The sequence below is a fragment of the Ursus maritimus genome, unplaced genomic scaffold, assembly GCF_017311325.1.
Source record: "Ursus maritimus isolate PB19 unplaced genomic scaffold, ASM1731132v1 scaffold_34, whole genome shotgun sequence".
Lineage (NCBI taxonomy): Eukaryota > Metazoa > Chordata > Mammalia > Carnivora > Ursidae > Ursus > Ursus maritimus.
In genome coordinates, this window is record NW_024426008.1 from 23492291 (window position 1) to 23510032 (window position 17742).

The 17742-nt window shown below is 41.4% G+C and overlaps 1 protein-coding gene across 5 annotated transcripts in view; it reads right to left on the minus strand.

Annotated features, from left to right (window-relative positions):
• Nucleotides 1-15739, minus strand: part of PLGRKT (plasminogen receptor with a C-terminal lysine) — a 51429-nt gene extending 35690 nt beyond the window's left edge. The window contains exons 1-6 of one of the 5 annotated variants that reach the window (XM_040620308.1): nt 15586-15677; nt 15324-15385; nt 14408-14535; nt 12974-13041; nt 12819-12892; nt 12500-12586 (exon numbers count right to left, since the gene is read on the minus strand). In XM_040620308.1, the coding sequence (XP_040476242.1) occupies nt 12500-12586; nt 12819-12892; nt 12974-13034 (222 nt within the window). In that variant the 5' untranslated portion in view covers nt 13035-13041; nt 14408-14535; nt 15324-15385; nt 15586-15677. Of the gene's footprint in view, nt 1-12499; nt 12587-12818; nt 12893-12973; nt 13042-14407; nt 14536-15323; nt 15538-15585 lie in introns of those variants that run through there. The other 4 variants (XM_040620307.1, XM_008690908.2, XM_040620309.1 and 1 more) reach the window with 4 other exon arrangements.
• Between the last annotated feature and the right edge of the window lie 2003 nt (nt 15740-17742).

Here is a 17742-nt window from a genome sequence, read left to right on the forward strand (position 1 = left end):
AACAGAATAATAAAGCAGTGACCTGATTTATATGAAATAAGATTTGATTGTGTAAGAGAGAATGTTTTCAGAGTTCTGGTTTAGATCAGATCCAAAGTCTTAGCAAGCACTGAAGATGGGCAACAAATTTTAAGTTGCTTTTTAAAAAAATTTTAATAAGAAATTATGGTTACGTACAAATCAATATTAGTTGTAAAGTAAATGCTAAGTATTGGAATAGATGTCCAAATCTCTTGACAAGAAAAATTGGGAACAGGAAATATTTTTATTCAATGATTATAACAAAAGCATACTTTATTTTTAATTTTAGTAAGTTTTCAATTTTAATTCCAGTTTAGTTAACATATAGTATTATATTAGTTTTTAAGTGTACAATATAGCGATTCAACAATTCTGTAATAAAAGCATACTTTAAATTGCTCTTACAGTCAATCAGATTTAAATACATGGCACTTAAGACAGGAACTATTGATGGCTGAGTAGTATTCCATTGTGTATACATACCACATCTTCTTTATCCATTCATCTATACTACTCAGCCATCAAAAAAAAAAAAAATAAATCTTGCCATATGCAATGGCGTGGCTAGAACTAGAGGGTATTATGCTAAGCGAAGTAAGTCAATCAGGGAAAGACAATTATCATATGATCTCAGTCGTATGTGGAATTTAAGAAACAAAACAGAGGACCATAGGGGAAGAGAGGAAAAAAACCAAAATGAAATCAGAGAGAGAGACAAATCATAAGAGACTCTTATTCATAGGAAACAAACGGAGGGTTGCTGGAGGGGGCAGTAACTGGGTGATGGGCATTAAGGAGGACATGCGATGTAATGAGCACTGGGTATTGTACAAGACTGATGAATCACTGACCTCTACCTCTGAAACCAATAATACATTATATGTTAATTAATTGAATTTAAATATAAAAAAAGAGGAAAAAAAAGAAAGGAACTATTTTCCTCCCAATTACTCTGTTTCTTCAGGATAGTGCTTACTCATTACCTTCTTAAGTTTATGCCAATTCCTTTGCTGTATTTCACGTACATCACAAATAAATTAGTATTTAGTGAACTAATTTTAAACTGGGATTTTTTTTTCTTTGTTCAGAAATTTCCTGGGGGGAAAAAAAGGCAAAAGAATCCTAAAATATCATATGAGCAAAAAGAATGAACAAGAAGCTATTCCTTTTTTTTTTTTAAGATTTTATTTATTTATTTGAAAGAGATATAGACAGCCAGAGAGAGAGGGAACACAAGCAGGGAGAGTGGGAAAGGAAGCAGCAGACTCATAGCGGGGGAGCCTGATGTGGGGCTCGATCCCATAACGCCGGGATCATGCCCTGAGCCGAAGGCAGATGCTTAACGACTACGCCACCCAGGCGCCCCAAGAAGCCATTCCTTTTTGTACTAAGGTGGGCACAGGAATATATTTAATTTTCTCTGGATCAGATTGCAGGAACCTTCAGGAATGACTTAGGTTCTGCCATGGCTCTAGAAGGGACACCAGTAAATATCTCAGTGTCTTATGGCTGAGCATGCTCAGTGAGATCAGGAGTGCCTATGAGAGGTTATGGAGCTGACAGGCTAAATGGTCTAGCCCCATTATCAGGATTGATTATTTAAAGTGCTAAACACCTTACAAGGCAGAGGGGAAAGGGAACTAGAAAAGCATATGCCTGACTTCAGAATTGAAGTTATAGAGAAGGGGAAAGATAAAAAAATGTTGAAGAATGAAAAACGGAGAATGAAATTAGAGATGGGATAAAGAATGAAGTAGTGACTGTGAGCACATAAGAGAGAGGAAAGTAGATAAATGAGAAAGAAGGGAACATTTTTGAGCATCTCCTCTACCATACTGGATAGTAGTTGGGTATCCTTCTCCCCATCATAGTGATGAAGCTGAGATTCAGAGAACCTACATCATTTATCCAAGGTCATAAAACAAGTAAGTGATGGAGCCAAGGTTGGCCCTACATGTGTCTGCCCCTAGTGCCTGTGATTTTCCCAGTGCATACAAGGAGAGTGAATCCACAGTCCTTAGCAGCCATATATATCCTGGCCTTAAATCCAGTAGGCAGCAGTCTGGGCTCAGTTTTCCTTTCTAGATTTCCAGTTGTGCCATCGAAGTTCTGCCATTCTCTGTCTTCCTACTCTTCAGTCTTGCACATTTCAGAGTAAGAATGTCCTGCCATCATATGCACTGCTAACATAGTCCCTTGCCAAGTAGGCAAGGAATTCAACTGAAAGATTATTTTTATAATAATTTACAGGAAATTTTGAAATTTAACTTAAATGCCTTTTTTTTTAAACAAAAAAACCCACTTTGGTTTAGACTGTAATTCATTTATAAACTCCTGGAAGACATAAAAATAGACTCTAATAAGGGGAAAAAATACTCTGTTCTTGGGTAGAATGACTCAACAGTTCTTCCTAAGTAAATTTATAAATGCATGCAGTCCTAATTTTAAAAAATCAACAAACTATTTTATAGAGTTGGACAAGTTGATACTAAAGTTTTATGAAAATGCAAATATGCAATAAACATTGAAAAAATAAACTACAAGGATATATTAGCTTAAGCAGGCATTAAAACATACTATAAAGCACCTAAAATTACAATAGTGAGGTACTGGTACATGAGTAGACAAATTGGCCACTGGAATAGCATGTCCAGAGACAGCATTGAGTATATACAGCTTAGAGAAGGTGAAACCTCAAATCACTGGGGGGGGGGGGGGGCAGGGGGTAAAGATGGACTTTTTTTTTTTTTTCTTTCAAATTTCAGGATTGCTTATTCTAGCTCTGTGAAAAAATGTTTTTGGTATTTTGATAGGGATTGCATTAAATGTGTGAATTGCTTTGGGGAGTACAGACATTTGAACAATATTGGTTCTTCCAATCCATGAGCATGGAATGTCTTTCCATTTCTTTGTGTCATCTTTAATTTCTTTCATCAGTGCAATTCAAAAACAAAAATAAAAACAACCCAATTTAAAAATAGGCAAAGGACTAGAATAGACATTTCTCCAAAGAAGATATATGAATGGCCAACAAACACATGAAAAAATATTATTAGTTATTAGGGAAATTCAAGTCAAAACCACAATGAGGGACACCTGGGTGGCTCAGTCAGTTAAGCGTCTGCCTTCTGCTCAGGTCATGATCCCCGGGTCCTGGGATTGAGTACTGATTGGGCTCCTTGCTCAGTGGGGAGCCTGCTTCTCCCTCTGCCTGCCACTCCCCCTGCTTGCGTGCTCTCTCTCTGACAAATAAATAAATAAAATCTTAAAAAAAAAAGAGAGAGAAACAACTTCAAACCCACTAGAATGGGTAGAATGAAAAAAAAGGGGGGGGAGATAACATGTATTGGTAAAGATGTGGAAAAATAGTAACCCCCATACATTGTGATAAGAATGTAAAATGGTACAGCCATCATGGGAGGCATTTTTGTGGTTCCTCAGTAAGTTAAACATAAAATTATGTGATCTAACAATTCCACTTCTAGGTATATACTCAAAGAACTGAAAATCAAGTGTTCAAATAAAAACTTACAGGAATCATCATAGCAGCACTATTCACAATGGCCAAAAAATGGAAATCTTAATGTCATAAACTGATGAATGGACAAACAAAATGTGGTGTATCTATACAATGGAATATTTTTTAGTCATAAATAGGAATGAATACTGATTCATGCCAGACACAAAAATACATTGTGTGATTCCATTTATATAAAATGTCCACAACAGGCAAATCCATATAGACAGAAAGCAGATGAATGGTTACCAGGGATTGGGGATGATGGGGATTGACTGCTTAATGGGCATGGGGTTTCCTTTTGATGAAAATGTTATGGAATTAAATAGTAGTGATGGTTGCACAACATTGTAAATGTCACTGAATTGTACACTTTAAGATGATGAATTTTATATTATGTGTGTTTTACCACAATAAAAATAAACCTCAGAAGAATGATTATGAGTAAGGGGCACAGGGAAGGTAGGAGCAGGTAGCAGGGATGGGGGCTGGACAGAAGTGAGTTTTAGAGGGTAAGTTGAAGACTTGTAAATGCAGGTTCCCCCACTGTTGGTGAGCTTGTGTTGACAGGCTGCCTCTTTTCTTCAAGGCACTTTCTGGTCACTTCTGGTTCTGGAGCCAACTCCCACTTGCTCATCCTTCTACATACAGATAGAGTTGGCTGGTTTCCTCCCCTCTTCACTACCTGCTTTACATTTTGGGTTCCTTGTTGCAGCAAGACTCTCTACAAAGCAGACACTATACTCTCTTGCTTGCCTCAGAACATTAAGCCCTTCTTATTTCAAGATGTTGGTACAGATTTCACCTCAAAAAAACAGATGAGAGGGCATAAGAATGGCAGATTGTTGGGAGTTATAGAAGTTTAAGCAATTTCAAAAAGTTCTCATAACAGTTATTTGCTGTTTTAACTTTTATATATTTGAAAAAGCATGTATTGAGTACATACTATATTTTATGTTGTACAAATAATCCTATCACAGCCTAGACTGCTATATAGATAAATTACTACAAACTTAGTAGCTTAAAACAACACAAATTACTATCTCTTGCTTCTGGACATCAGAAGTCTGACACAGGTCTGAAATCAAGGTGTCTTGCAAGCTGCATTCCTTTCTGAGAGTCTAGGTGACAATGTGTTTCCTAGCATTTTCCAGTGTCTAGAGGTCACCTGCTTTCCTTGGCTGGGGGTTCTCTTCCTCCATCTTAAAAGCCAGCAACATCACCTCTCTCTCCCTCTCTTTTTTAAAAAGATTTATTTCATTTATTTTTTAGAGAGAGAAGGAGAGAGAGTGAGAGTGGGGGGAGGGGCAGAGGGAGAGCAAAGAGAAGATGCTCAAGCAGACTCCCCACTGAGCATGGAGCCTGACACAGGGCTTGATCCCAGGACCCCAAGATCATGACCTGAGCACAAACCAAGAGTCAGCCCCTTAACCAACGGAGCCACCCAGGCACCCCTCTCTCTCAAAAAAAAATTAACTCCAGGGGCACCTGGGTGCCTCAGTCAAGTGACCAACTCTTGATCTGAGCTCAGGTCTCCTTCTCAGGGTTGTAAGTTCAAGCCCTGCGTTGTGCTTCATGTTGGGCGTGCAGCCTACTTTAAAAAAAATTTTTTTTTTAGCTCTAGTATACTTAACATACAGTGTTATATTAGTTTCAGGTGTACAGTATAGTGATCCAACAGTTCTATACATTACTCAGTGCTCATCATAAGTGTATCTTAATCCCTTTCACCTAATTCACCCATCCCCACAACCTCCCCTCTGGTAACCCTCAGTTTGTTCTCTATAGTGAAGAGCCTGTTTTTTGTTGTTGTTGTTTCTCTTTTTTTTTATTTGCTCATTTGTTTTGTTTCTTAAATTACACATATGAGTGAAATCATATGGTATCTCTCTCTCTCTCTTTTTAAAAGATTTAATTTATTTATTGGACAGAGAGAGACACAGCGAGAGAGGGAACGCCAGCAGGGGGAGTGAGAGAGGGAGAAGCAGGCCTCCCGCCAAGCAGGGAGCGGGGCTAGATCCCAGGACCCTAGGATCATGACCTGAGCCGAAGGCAGACGCTTAAGGACTGAGCCACCGAGGCGCCCCTATATCTCTTTTTTGTCTTTACCTTTACACTTTTAGGAATTTGTGTGTTTAGATTGGGTCCACATGGATAATAATCAAGGATAATTTTCCCATCTCAAGGTCTGCTCTCTTAATCACATCTGCAAGGTTCATTTTGCCACATGAGGTTACATATTCACAAGTTCCAGGGATTAGGGTGTGGATATCTTTAGGGGGCCAGTGTTCTGCTTACCATACTTACAAACATCTGGTTATTGCAGAATAACTCAGCCTCTTCCCACCAAACTAAATGAGAAGTTCCTTGAATACAGAGCCTGTACCTTATATATTTCTGAGTCCTGCTTAGCATATAGCACATTATTTTGTAATATTAAATAACTGTATTTTTTTGGTTTATAACTATACCTCATTTCCTTAACACCAAACTCTAACAATAGACATACAGTTCAAAGGATGGCTTTCGTGTAGTTTTTAAATCTTTAGTTTGTTGCCTATACACAGTAAGCAGCGAATAGGCTACTGACTCATCTTTACATGGACCGTATCTGCTTTGCCTACATAGCACTAGAGCACGGCGTGGACCTATGGAATCTTCCTTCATTCTTTCTGCTTTCTACTTCCAGTTTCCATCCTATTGTTTAACATCAAAGTGCTTTACTGGCCACTCAGGTGATATAAAATTAGTTTAGGTATGCCATCTAATGGCATTTTAAGGAAGTATTCATTTTTTTTTAATTTTATTTATTTTTTTGAAGAGAGAGAGACAGCCAGCGAGAGAGGGAACACAAGCAGGGGGAGTGGGAGAGGAAGAAGCAGGCTCATAGTGGAGGAGCCTGATGTGGGGCTCGATCCCATAACGCTGGGATCATGCCCTGAGCCAAAGGCAGACACTTAACTGCTGTGCCACCCAGGCGCCCCGGAAGTATTCATTTTTATCTGAGTGATCCTTAGATTACTGAGTATAGCCATCCATCTACCATCCACAATAACAGAGGCTAAACAAAGCAATGGGAAACTGAAGTTTGCTGATGATCTGAAAACATCTTTATAACTAGTAGTGTAAACCCCCTCCAGCCCAACTTGAACCAAAGTTGTTCATAAAAAAACTCTCTGATTTGACCTTTTATAAATTTTTATTGATCAGACCCCAGTGACATGATTAGCTAACTTAAATTGAGAACTTATTTGGTTTCATCTTCAATATGCATCATATTAAATCCCTGCCAATCATTAGTTATAATTATGTAGCATCATAGAAAAAGAAAAGGCAGAGGTCTCAAGCTAGGCTGTGTATTACTGTCCCCTGGAGAGCTTAGAACAATAAGAACATGCCTGGCCATGAAGAGATCTAACTGGTCTGGATGGGACTAAACATCCCAAGGCCCCTGGGTGAATAGAATGTACAGCCAATGAGGATCCTGGACACTGGTATGAGATGTAGCTGAATATCTAATTCTGGTCCTTTTCCCTGAATGACAAAAAAAAAAAAAAAAGAAAGAAAAAGAAAAATCCAATAATATGGGATTATTGATTTATGGTTTATCTTTTTTTACCAAAAAAAAAAAAAAAAAAGGTAGAACTAAGAAAAAACCACTGGGAAAAGGATTTTAGTCATTAGGCTTTTCTTTAATAAAAGTTTTGCTTTATTTCTTCTATTTACCCTTTTATTGAGATGCCCTTAAATAGGAAAAGAGCCAAAAGACATGTTATCATGAGCTAAAGGCATTAGTACCTACGGTGTTTCAACTGGGGTTTTAAAAAATCTTTTGAAGAACTTGCAAAGACATGTAATCTTCTGCTCCAGTGGCTCATTCTTTACATTTGCTGAGTCCTGCTCAGTCCCAGGGGCTCTGGGATATGAGGTCAATTCCAGGCCAGCTTTAGCTGTTTGGGTTCACTCAACATGTAGGATGGAACCCACCTGTGGGTAGCTTCAGGGGTATTCTGATCATTGGTGCTCATTTTATTACTCTTCATAACTTATATTATAAATATACTCTCCAGTATATATCAAATGTTTTGTGATGCTTTTTTTTTTCCAATAAAAGAATAGCTCTAAACCCTAGAAATGATGTTAGAAGTTTAATTCCTTTAAACGGGGAACATTTGAGGACCCACCTGATCTTCCAAAATTTCTACAGATTATGTTTCTCTCTAGGCTGTCCCAGCTAGGATCAGAACTTAAGTAGCTTTGGGGTTGGAAAGCTGCTTGAGTCTTGTTAATCTATATTTTCTTTGTCATCTTTCCTTAAAATTAGAAGATAATCAATAAGGAAAAACTAATCTTCTTAACCAAACACATGTTGGGAGGATCAATCTGCATGGGCCATGAGCATTCCTGTACTTTTTACTGGGTAGGCCAAGGATACAGGCTCTCACTGCTGTTTACATGGGCCATTTCTCAGGGTTGTGTTTGCAATAAGGAATCCCGAGAGATGAAGTAACATGTCTAACCTAAGGGCAGCCTTGCTGACCACACATGGTAAAAGTAGTAGATCCCACAGTTTTCTGATCCTCAGTTATGCCACAAACCATTATATCCACCTCCTTGTCCAATTAAGTCTGCCTCCACGCCGTCCATGAGACGTGGGATACATATAAAGCATCTCATGCTTGTAGTGAACATACTTGTGCTGCTTGCTGCATTGTAACAAGTCTTCCTCATTGTTCTGAGTATCGGCGGAGCAGCAACAGACTAAATTGTTAACTTGTGAGTTGGGTAAACTCCCAGACCTTTCACAGAGCCTGCCAGTTTGAGTGACAAGGAAGAGATACTGATAGAGACATGGCGTTCTGAAAGAGAGAGGACAAGGGCCCTCGTTGTTTGGGTTATCAGATATGAAAAGACTCTCTGAGATTGGTTGGAAATAGTCTCATCCAGGTGGTAGTAGAGTGGGAAGGCAGAGGAAGGGTCTCTCACTGTCCAGTGTATTAAATGGGGCTGAACAACAAAAGGTAGAGTCCAAATAAGCTGCCCTGGTGGTGCGGTGATTGTGGCATGTGGTCCTGTGCTGTGGGAGAGGGAAAAGATGTCATCACGAAGATGGGGCAGCCAAGTCCCACAGCCCAGCCAAAAAACAGGCAATGTGGCTATGGCTGAAGGGAGGCCCCTTGAAATGGAGAATAAATGCAAAGCCTTGCTCACTGGCACTCAGCTACTCTCTCCCTCTCCCTCCAACTTCAGCTGCTTTAGGGAGGAAGGTTGGGTGTGCTGAGGAACTTCAGAGAGGAGAGAGGAGGAACTCAAATGTTTATGGCTTTGTTGGATACAGGTGCCCAAGTACACTTGGTCCCATGTGGGGAGGGTGAACTCAGCAGCAGGATGGCCCAAAGAGCTGAGGATGCAGAGCAGAGCAGTGACACCAGTAGAGGCTAGAAGAATGATGCCCCTGACCACCAGTGTCCTCCAGAAGCCAGGGGTGTGCAGGCGAGGAAGCAGCACCAATTCTGGAATGAGGAGCCAAAGGGCAAAAAGCTGTCCTTGTCCCTTTGCACTCCCCAGTGTCCCCCAGCCATGAGACAGTATAGTCTCCTTAACTACAAAGATAACCCCTGCTATGACAACTATTTAACTCCCATGTTAAATTCTTTGGTCTGTGTTCCCATAGGAAAAAAAAAAAAAGCACTGGAATTCAACTGGTAAGAGTTTGAGCAACGTTTGCAGTAAGGAAGGGAAATGAAAGTGATCCTTGAGCTGATTCAGGATACTGCAGTTATGTCCCCGGCATATAAATGTGTAATGAAATTTATGTTACATGTTTATGTTGTAAATATTCATAGCGATAAGGAGACACTCTCTCATTCAGGGATTCCCTGACCCCTTCCAGGCGGTCTATTAGAAGCAATATAGAATCCCAAGGAGAAGAAGAGAAAATCACAGCCAATCTCCAGAGAGGCTGTTGCCTATACAGCATCACCACCTGCAAACACAGGCACCACAGGCCTCCTGTATTAGTTTTCTGGGACTGCTATACCAAAGTACACCACAAATTCGGTGGCTTAACAGAAATTTAATGTCTGCATTCCAGAGGCTGGAAGTCCAAAATTAAGGTGTCAGCAGGGTTGGTTCCTTTCCAGGGCTATGTGCTAGGATCTGTTCCACAGCTCTCTCCTTGGCTCATAAATAGCTGACCTCTTAGTCACATGGCATTGTGTGTCCAAATTTCCCCATTTTAAGTGGACAGGGTCATATATTGGATTAGGGCCCATCCTAACGACTTCATTTTAACATGATTGACTCTGTAAAGACTCTCTCTCTCCAAATACATCACATTATGAGATAGTAGGGGTTAGAACTTTAACATATGAATTGTGGGGAGGACACACAGTTCAACCCATAGCATACTCCTTTCAAAAGGGGGAGGAAGCTATTGACTACTACTCAGCTCTTGTTAAAAATGAGTATCTGAACCATGGCGGCTTGTGACTCTCAGGCCTCATGGGTCAACTAGGACACGACAATTATAAGGAAGGGGACTGTTTGCTGGTCAAATAAAAATGTATTTGAGGGTATGACTGGCCTGGCCCTACTGTCATCTCAGTTTTACATAAAGGAGTAGTAGCTACCCCTTTGGGAAAATCTTCATCTCCTACTCTGCCACATGAAGTACTGCTACTGGCTTAATAGGGCCCTTGGATTCACAGAGATTCTCCTAAATGCATGGGCCTGGTTTACCTCTGGTTCAGCTAAGCTGAAAACTGATGGTGCTGATAGTGTTCCTGCTGGTTGAATTCAGCACTAGCTATGGTGGTCACTGGGATCAGTGAGCAGAAGACAAGGCTGTTCTCAAAGCTCTGGTCAGCTGGATTGAGGGGCAGATTTTTGGGAAGGTCAACTGTCTATGGGCCCTGAATGTCCCCACACATTCTTGCCAAGAAGGCCAAGAATACCAGGCCCAGACTGTTCTTCATTCAGGCCATTTCTCTGGGTTGTGTTTACACCAAACGACCTTGAGGAATAAGGTCAAGTCCTCCCCCAACTCTTCTGGCTCTCTGATCACTATAAAAGCAGTAGATTCCCCAAGCCCAGTGTTCCCCAAATGTGCCATAAACCCACTGACTGCACAGTACCCATTTAAGTCTATCTTTGTCACATGAGACTTGAGGGGCATGGGGATACTCATGCCAACCTCATGATCATGTTGCTTACTGTGCTGTGAGTAATGAAGGCCTTTGTCTCTGACGAAGTGTCTCCTGTATTCTGCCAGCGTCCATGAAATAGTAACAGGCTTATTCACTAGCTTGTGAGTGGGATAAAATCCTAGACCTTCACATATCCTGACTTCACTGATGTAAAAGTCTGTAGTTTCCAAAGGTCTTGAACAAGGACTCTCTGGGTATATGACATTCTTGTCTGGTGTGTATGCCCAATGTTTGGTCTCCCCTAGGTCACTCTGCTCTGTTACAACAATTCAGTTTCCATTCTTTAAATTGTTCCATTCTCCCAAAAGAAATTGTTATCCTGCATAAGACACTCTTTTTTTTTTTTTTTTTTTTTTTTTTTTTAAAGATTTTATTTATTTATTTGACAGAGATAGAGACAGCCAGCGAGAGAGGGAACACAGGCAGGGGGAGTGGGAGAGGAGAGCAGGCTCATAGCGGAGGAGCCTGACGTGGGGCTCGATCCCATAACGCCAGGATCACGCCCTGAGCCGAAGGCAGACGCTTAACCGCTGTGCCACCCAGGCACCCCTGCATAAGACACTCTTAATAGCAGTAGTAATAGTAGCAACAACTAATACTTTTAAAGTGGAAGACACTACTCTGAAAGACTTGAGGCATTGTTCTGTATACTCTCTACACACTACCATTATTACTCCTCAAAACAACCCTCTGAAGGGGATACTGTCACCTCCAGTTGACAGACTGGGAGACTGAGGCACACATCGTACTGTTAGTCAGGAGTAGAGATGGGATTCAAACCTAGTTGGTCTGGTTTTAGTCCTTTTAATCAGTCGCCATATTGCCTCACAGTAGGATCTTCTACTCCCAGGGCCATAATGAACCCCAAAGGCCAAGAGATCTTCATTTGAAATCTTAGGAAAATAATTTTAGTCAAACTGTTTTAACAATTGATTACGACATCCAATTTAAAATCCTTTTTGACAACCTATAGTAGGCAATTAGATAATCTTCTACTTTGATCTTTTCTATCCAGCCTATGTATAAATCTAGTGTTAAGTTTTCACACAGTATATTAATTTCCTATTGTTGCTATAACAAATTATCAACTTTAGTGGCTTAAGACAACATAAATTTACTATCTTATATTTCTGGAGTCAGAAATCTGAAGTGGGCTGGTGGGACTGTGTTCCCTCTGAGCTCTAGAAGAGAATCCATATCCTTTCCTTCTCCGGCTTCCAGAGGCTACCTGCATTCCTTTGCCCTTCACTCTGTCTTCAAAGTCAGCAGTGTAGCATCTTCAAATTTCTCTTTTGCTTTGACTTTGACCCTCTTGCCTCCCTCTATCCCTTATAAGGACATTTGTGATTACATTGAGCCCATCCAGATAATTCAGGTTAACCCAGGATCTTCCCTCTCACAAACTCTTTACCTTAATCACATTGCAAGGTCCCTTCTGCTATGTAAGGCAACATATTCACAGGGGATTAGGATGCAGATACTTGGCGAGGGGAGGGGCATCATTCTACCTACCGTACACTCTAAGCAGTTATGTCTTACTTCAGTATGGAAATTTTTACACAAGTATCCCGATTGGAGATCTAAGCACACCCATTCACCAGATAATTAATAATGCATTTCATCTTCATTCTGAGGATGGAGCCCCAAGAACATTTTACCTTTTGGGGTCAAAGAGAACGGTACTGCTGGGGTACATGTTGTAGAAACTTTAATCACTGTAACAACATAAAAGCTTAATTATTTGAAAATGTACCTGGAGTCGAGCATTCATAAGCATAAACTCCTGTTGGTTTTTCATGTTTTCACTCATAGATTTTGAGAATATAAACCCCATCTTGACCTAAAGTGTGAAAAAGCAAAGAGGCTTAAAACAATATATTCTACATATATCGTCATATGCTCTGCTTTGGGCTACCATAAGCTTATAACAATGTAAAAAAAAAAAAAAAAGACAAATTTCCCAGGAACATGGTGTAGATTATAGTCCTCGGTTCTAACTAGCTGTCTGATCTTGGGCAAACTTAACCAGCCCGCCCAACATTTGCTCACCTAAGACCAGGGGCTAAACTTACATGACTTCCAAAATCTTCTCCTGCTCTGTAGGTATATAGCTCCGTGTTTCCTGATTTTTCTTCCCACTGTAAATCTTGAAGAAATGAATGCTTACAAACAAAGAGACCACTCTCTTTTCTGTGAGGGACAGGGTGGATACCACCTATCCTCTTACCTTCTGTACAGCTGGATGACAGAAACTTTGTTTCTGAGAAGGGGTGATTCAGAAGATGCATTGTACACCTGAAAGACAGATTTCCCTGTGCTCCTTGCATTTGTGTTTTAGGAAGTTTTAGGTGTCTCAAGGTCACTATATCAATACTCTTCCTGTAATCTCCACCTCTCTCCTATATTACCCCTTATTCTGTCATTCACTGCTGATATCCCTTGGCCATCCTCTTCTGGCTTCCACCTTTGTTCTCTTCAGGCTACTACTGAAGTTCTCAAGAGGGGAAAAACAAAATGATACTTTAATGTTCTGGGAAAAGCAATTTTTAAATGAATACATGGCACTGCCTATCTTATTTATGTTACTTAAGAAGTTCTTAAGTGAGCCATCACTTCTACGGGGCCCAAATTCAATTTTTTGTTCTTAATCCAATTGGGTAGATACAGAAGGCCTTCAATGAGTTATTAATTTTACTTTCAAAAGACTGCAAAACTCAGGGACGTTACAACTGCTCTATTCTCAATAATATTGCTGATCCCCTTTGGTAGTCTACTGAGAAGGGTTGTGAACCTCAGGTCAAAGTGGTCAGTCTCAATGCTTTCTACCCAGAATTCACACTCTTCTTTGAGAAACCCAGAAGAGCTTCTATTTTCCATATCCTCATCAGGAAGTAGCTAACCGGGGAGAAGATACGGGGGGCGGGGGGGAGGGCATTTCATGCCAGGTAGGTAGAATGGGTTATCTTTGCTAATTTGGCTCCAGGTGAGTGGGAACTACTAGCCAGCCTTCAGTGGCTTCCCTGTATTCTGGCCAAAGATGCATCCTTGAATTATAGGGATCTCTGATCCAGAGTCCGCCTCAGTGCTGGACATAGGAGGCTGAACTGTAGAGAAGAGGCAGGTCATGAGGTTTCCCTGTCCCTGTGCCACTGTCCCACTCCATCCTCTGTCCAGAGTTAGAGGCCACCCCGTGAGGACGGGGAGACCTTACAGAAGTTCTTGCCTTTCTGCAGACTTTGACACCCCCAAGTCAGCTATCTCCAACAGAAGACCAGACTTGCTTTAAGGAAGGAGCAATATATTTTCCATCTAGGCAGTCCCCATAATGTCTTTTTCCCACAAATGTTTGCATAGAGCATGACTGGTACAAGAGAAACCTAGCTCAGGTCACTTACCATTTCTTTTTTTTTTTTTTCTGTACATAGGAGTAAATGACTGAATTTTTACATATGCTGCAAATGTTTATAAAGAAAACAACTGTCCTCTAATGCCATTCCTACACACACACACACACACACACGCACACCATATATCACAGAACTGTGTCTGTTACAGTCCCCCTGTTTATAACGGGGTGGGACCTCTCCTGAAGTGGAGAGATAGTCCTCATGTCAGCCATCTAGGGACGAGAAAACTATCTGGAAGGTTAGGGTGGGCTTACCTGGTTTTGGACCTCGGTTTCTTGGGTCTGGATGGTGGTTTGGATGTGTTAGAGAACGCTCCCAAGAGTTAAAGGTAAAATCCTAGCAGGATGAAGAACTTCCCCGCATTCCTCAATGGAAACCACACCTGAAAATGAGTGTACAACACCTCGTGAACTATGCCCTGGGGTCAGTGGTGTCAACTTCCCTCTCCTTCCCCATCCTAACCAAGCCATTTTCCAACGTCTAGGATGTTCCTTAGGATGGCCAGAATGCTCTCAGCTTTCTCTCTCTGAAATCAAGAGTGATCTTGCAATAGGGATAATTTTGAATTCACTCAATTGAATAAGTAAGTCTATGAAAAATTCCAGCACTTAATCACTGGTGACAAATGTGTTGCTACTTAAAACTAAAAAGTGCGTCTCAGAGGGCTGAGAATGCGGATTTGGTCCCTTCTGCCCTCATTTTTCCTTTGATTACTCCTGAGACCTTAGAAAGGGCTCTTTAATGCTCCAGCCCCTTTCAGCTGTGCTGTAGTTTACAATAGGAAGGGGTATTTCTGAGGACTGCAGGGGCTGCAAGCTCCAGGCAGCCTTCCTCCAGTCACCCCGGGAACTAGGATTTGATTTTACTTAGAGAGAGGGAGAGGGAGAGGGAGATAAGTTCATGACCCATTACCTCTTGTCATCCAAATGTCTGTGCTGATTCATTTCCTGATCGAATGACACATTACCTACATGTATGACTGGTGGCATAATTACAATCGGTTTCTGGTCTTTTTTACGTTTCATTCAAACTGGGCCACTTCCCCTGCGTATTCCAGCCATGAACCAACCCACAGCTTCCGGGAGGTTTTCCCTAGTGTAGACCCAATTGTTGCAACTTGGGTATTTCCTGCAGTCGTGAGCTTATTTCCATTAATAATGCTCTGCTTACTTTCCCCAACTCGGTTACATCCATACGGGAGGGGCCAGGAGTCCTTGCGAGGAGAACCGGCTCTTCGGAAGCGAGGTTGGAGATACCGGTCAGTACCGGGGACGGGAGGGGAGCCAACTGAGGGTGCTCCCGAGGAGCTGGCGCAGAGCCGCCCGGCATGCGCGGGGCCCGGGAGCCCTCCCGGGCAGCGGCGGCCCGGCGGCCCGGGCCCCCCACCCTCCCAGCCTTTTGCCCGCGGGCCTTCCGGCCGGCGCTCACTCACTGGACAGCGGGCGGCGGTGGTGCAGAGAGACCGTACTCAGGGCAGAGGCCTGCAGGCCCCGGGGGTCCCCTTGACCGCGACTGGACCGGGACTGCCCCGCAGAGCCTCAGGATTGGATGGCCTTGACAGTGACTCCGAGGCTCGGCCAATCAGTGCGCTTGCTTCCTTAAAGGAGCCGCTCGCCTGACTGAGGCCTGGTGTGCGCTTTCCCCACAGGGGTCGGGACTTCAGAGACAAATTCAAACTAAGAGCGGCTCAGCTGTCAGATTTTGAGGGGACGAAGAGGAAGCAGAATGAAAATCTCACATAAAGGCCTCAGTGAGGTCCCTCAGTTACCCACGCATGTGAGAAATGCATGTTCCTACACCGAGCTGAGCCTCTACAGAGTTTGACGAGCCACCTCGCTGGTATTCTCCAGAAACGGTGTCAACCACCACTGTTGGGTCTGCTTTCCAGAAGAGAACGTGTCTCATGAGAGGTTGTCACTTAAACAGATAATCCACAGTTGCACACATCTTTTAAAAATTGAAGTCTAGTGGACACACAATGTTACATTAGTGTCAAGTGTACAACATAGTGATCTGACAAGTCTATACCTTATGCGATGCTCACCCCAAGTGTAGCTGCTGTCTGTCACCACACAACCTGACTACAGTACCAGTGACCATGTTCCCTGGCTGTACCTTTCATACCCGTGACTTACTCATTCCATCATTGGAAGCCTGTACCTCCCACTCCCCTTCACCCTTTTTGCTCATCCCCTTACCCCTCCCCCCCCCATCTGGCAACCATCCGTTTCTTCTCTGTATTTATGGGTCTGTTTTTACTTTTGTTTGCTTATTTATTTGTTTTGTTTTTTTAGATTCCACACATAAGCGAAATCGTATGATATTTGTCTTTCTCGGTCTGACTTACTTCACTTAGCATTGTACCATCTATGTCCATCCATGGTTACAAATGGCAAGATCTCATTCTTTTTTATGGATGAGTAATATTCCATCCGCCTCTTATTTATTCATTCATCTGTTGATGGATGCTTTCATATGTTGGCTAGTGTAAATAATGCTGCAGTAAACATAGGGATGTGTATATCTTTTTGAATTAGTGTTTTCATTTTCTTTGGGTAAATACCCAGTAGTGTAATTAATGGATCATATGGTAATTCTAATTTTAATTTTTTTGAGGAACCTCCGTACTGTTTATCACTGTGGCTGCACCAGTTTGCCTTCCCACCAACAGTGCATAGCAGTTCCTTTTTCTCCACATTCTTGCAAAGGCTTGTTATTTCTTGTGTTTTTGATTCTAGCCATTCTTACAGGTGTAAGGTGATATCTCATTGTGTTTTTGATTTGCATTCCATTGCATTCCCTTTGATTAGTGATATTGAGTGTCTTTTCACGTGTGTATTGGCCATCTGTATATCTATTTCAGAAAAAATGTCTATACAGGTCATTTGCCTATTTTTTAATTGGATTATTTATTTTTTTTGTGTTGAATTGCATAAATTCTTTATATATTTTGGATATTACACCCTTATTAGAAGTATCATTTGCAAATATCTTCTCCCATTCGGTAGGTTGCCTTTTTATTTTGTTGATGGTTTCCTTTGCTGTGCAAAAGCTTTTAATTTTGGTGTAGTCCCAATATTTTATGTCTGCTTTTGTTTCCCTTGCCTGAGGAGACATATGTAAGAAAATGTTGTTAAGGCAGATGTCAAAGAAATCACTGCCTATGTTTTCTTCTAGGAGTTTTAGGATTTCATGTCTCACACTTAGGTCTGTAATCGATTTTGAGTTTATTTTTGTGTATGGTGTAAGAAAGTGGCTCAGTTTCATTCTTTTGCACGTTGCTATCCAGTTTCCCAACACCATTTATTGAAGAGATTTTCATTTCCGCATTGTATATTCTTGCCTCCTTTGTAGTAGATTGATTTCCCATATAAATGTGAGTTTATTTCTGGGCTCTCTATCCTGTTCCATTGATCTATGGGTCTATTCTTGTGCAGTTCCATACTGTTACTACTTATACTACAGTTGTGAAGTATATCTTGATATCTGGGATTGTGATACCTCCAGCTTTGTTCTTCTTTCTCAAGATTGCTTTGGCTTTTCAGGGCCTTTTCTTTTGTGGTTCCTTACAAATCTTAATATTAATTTG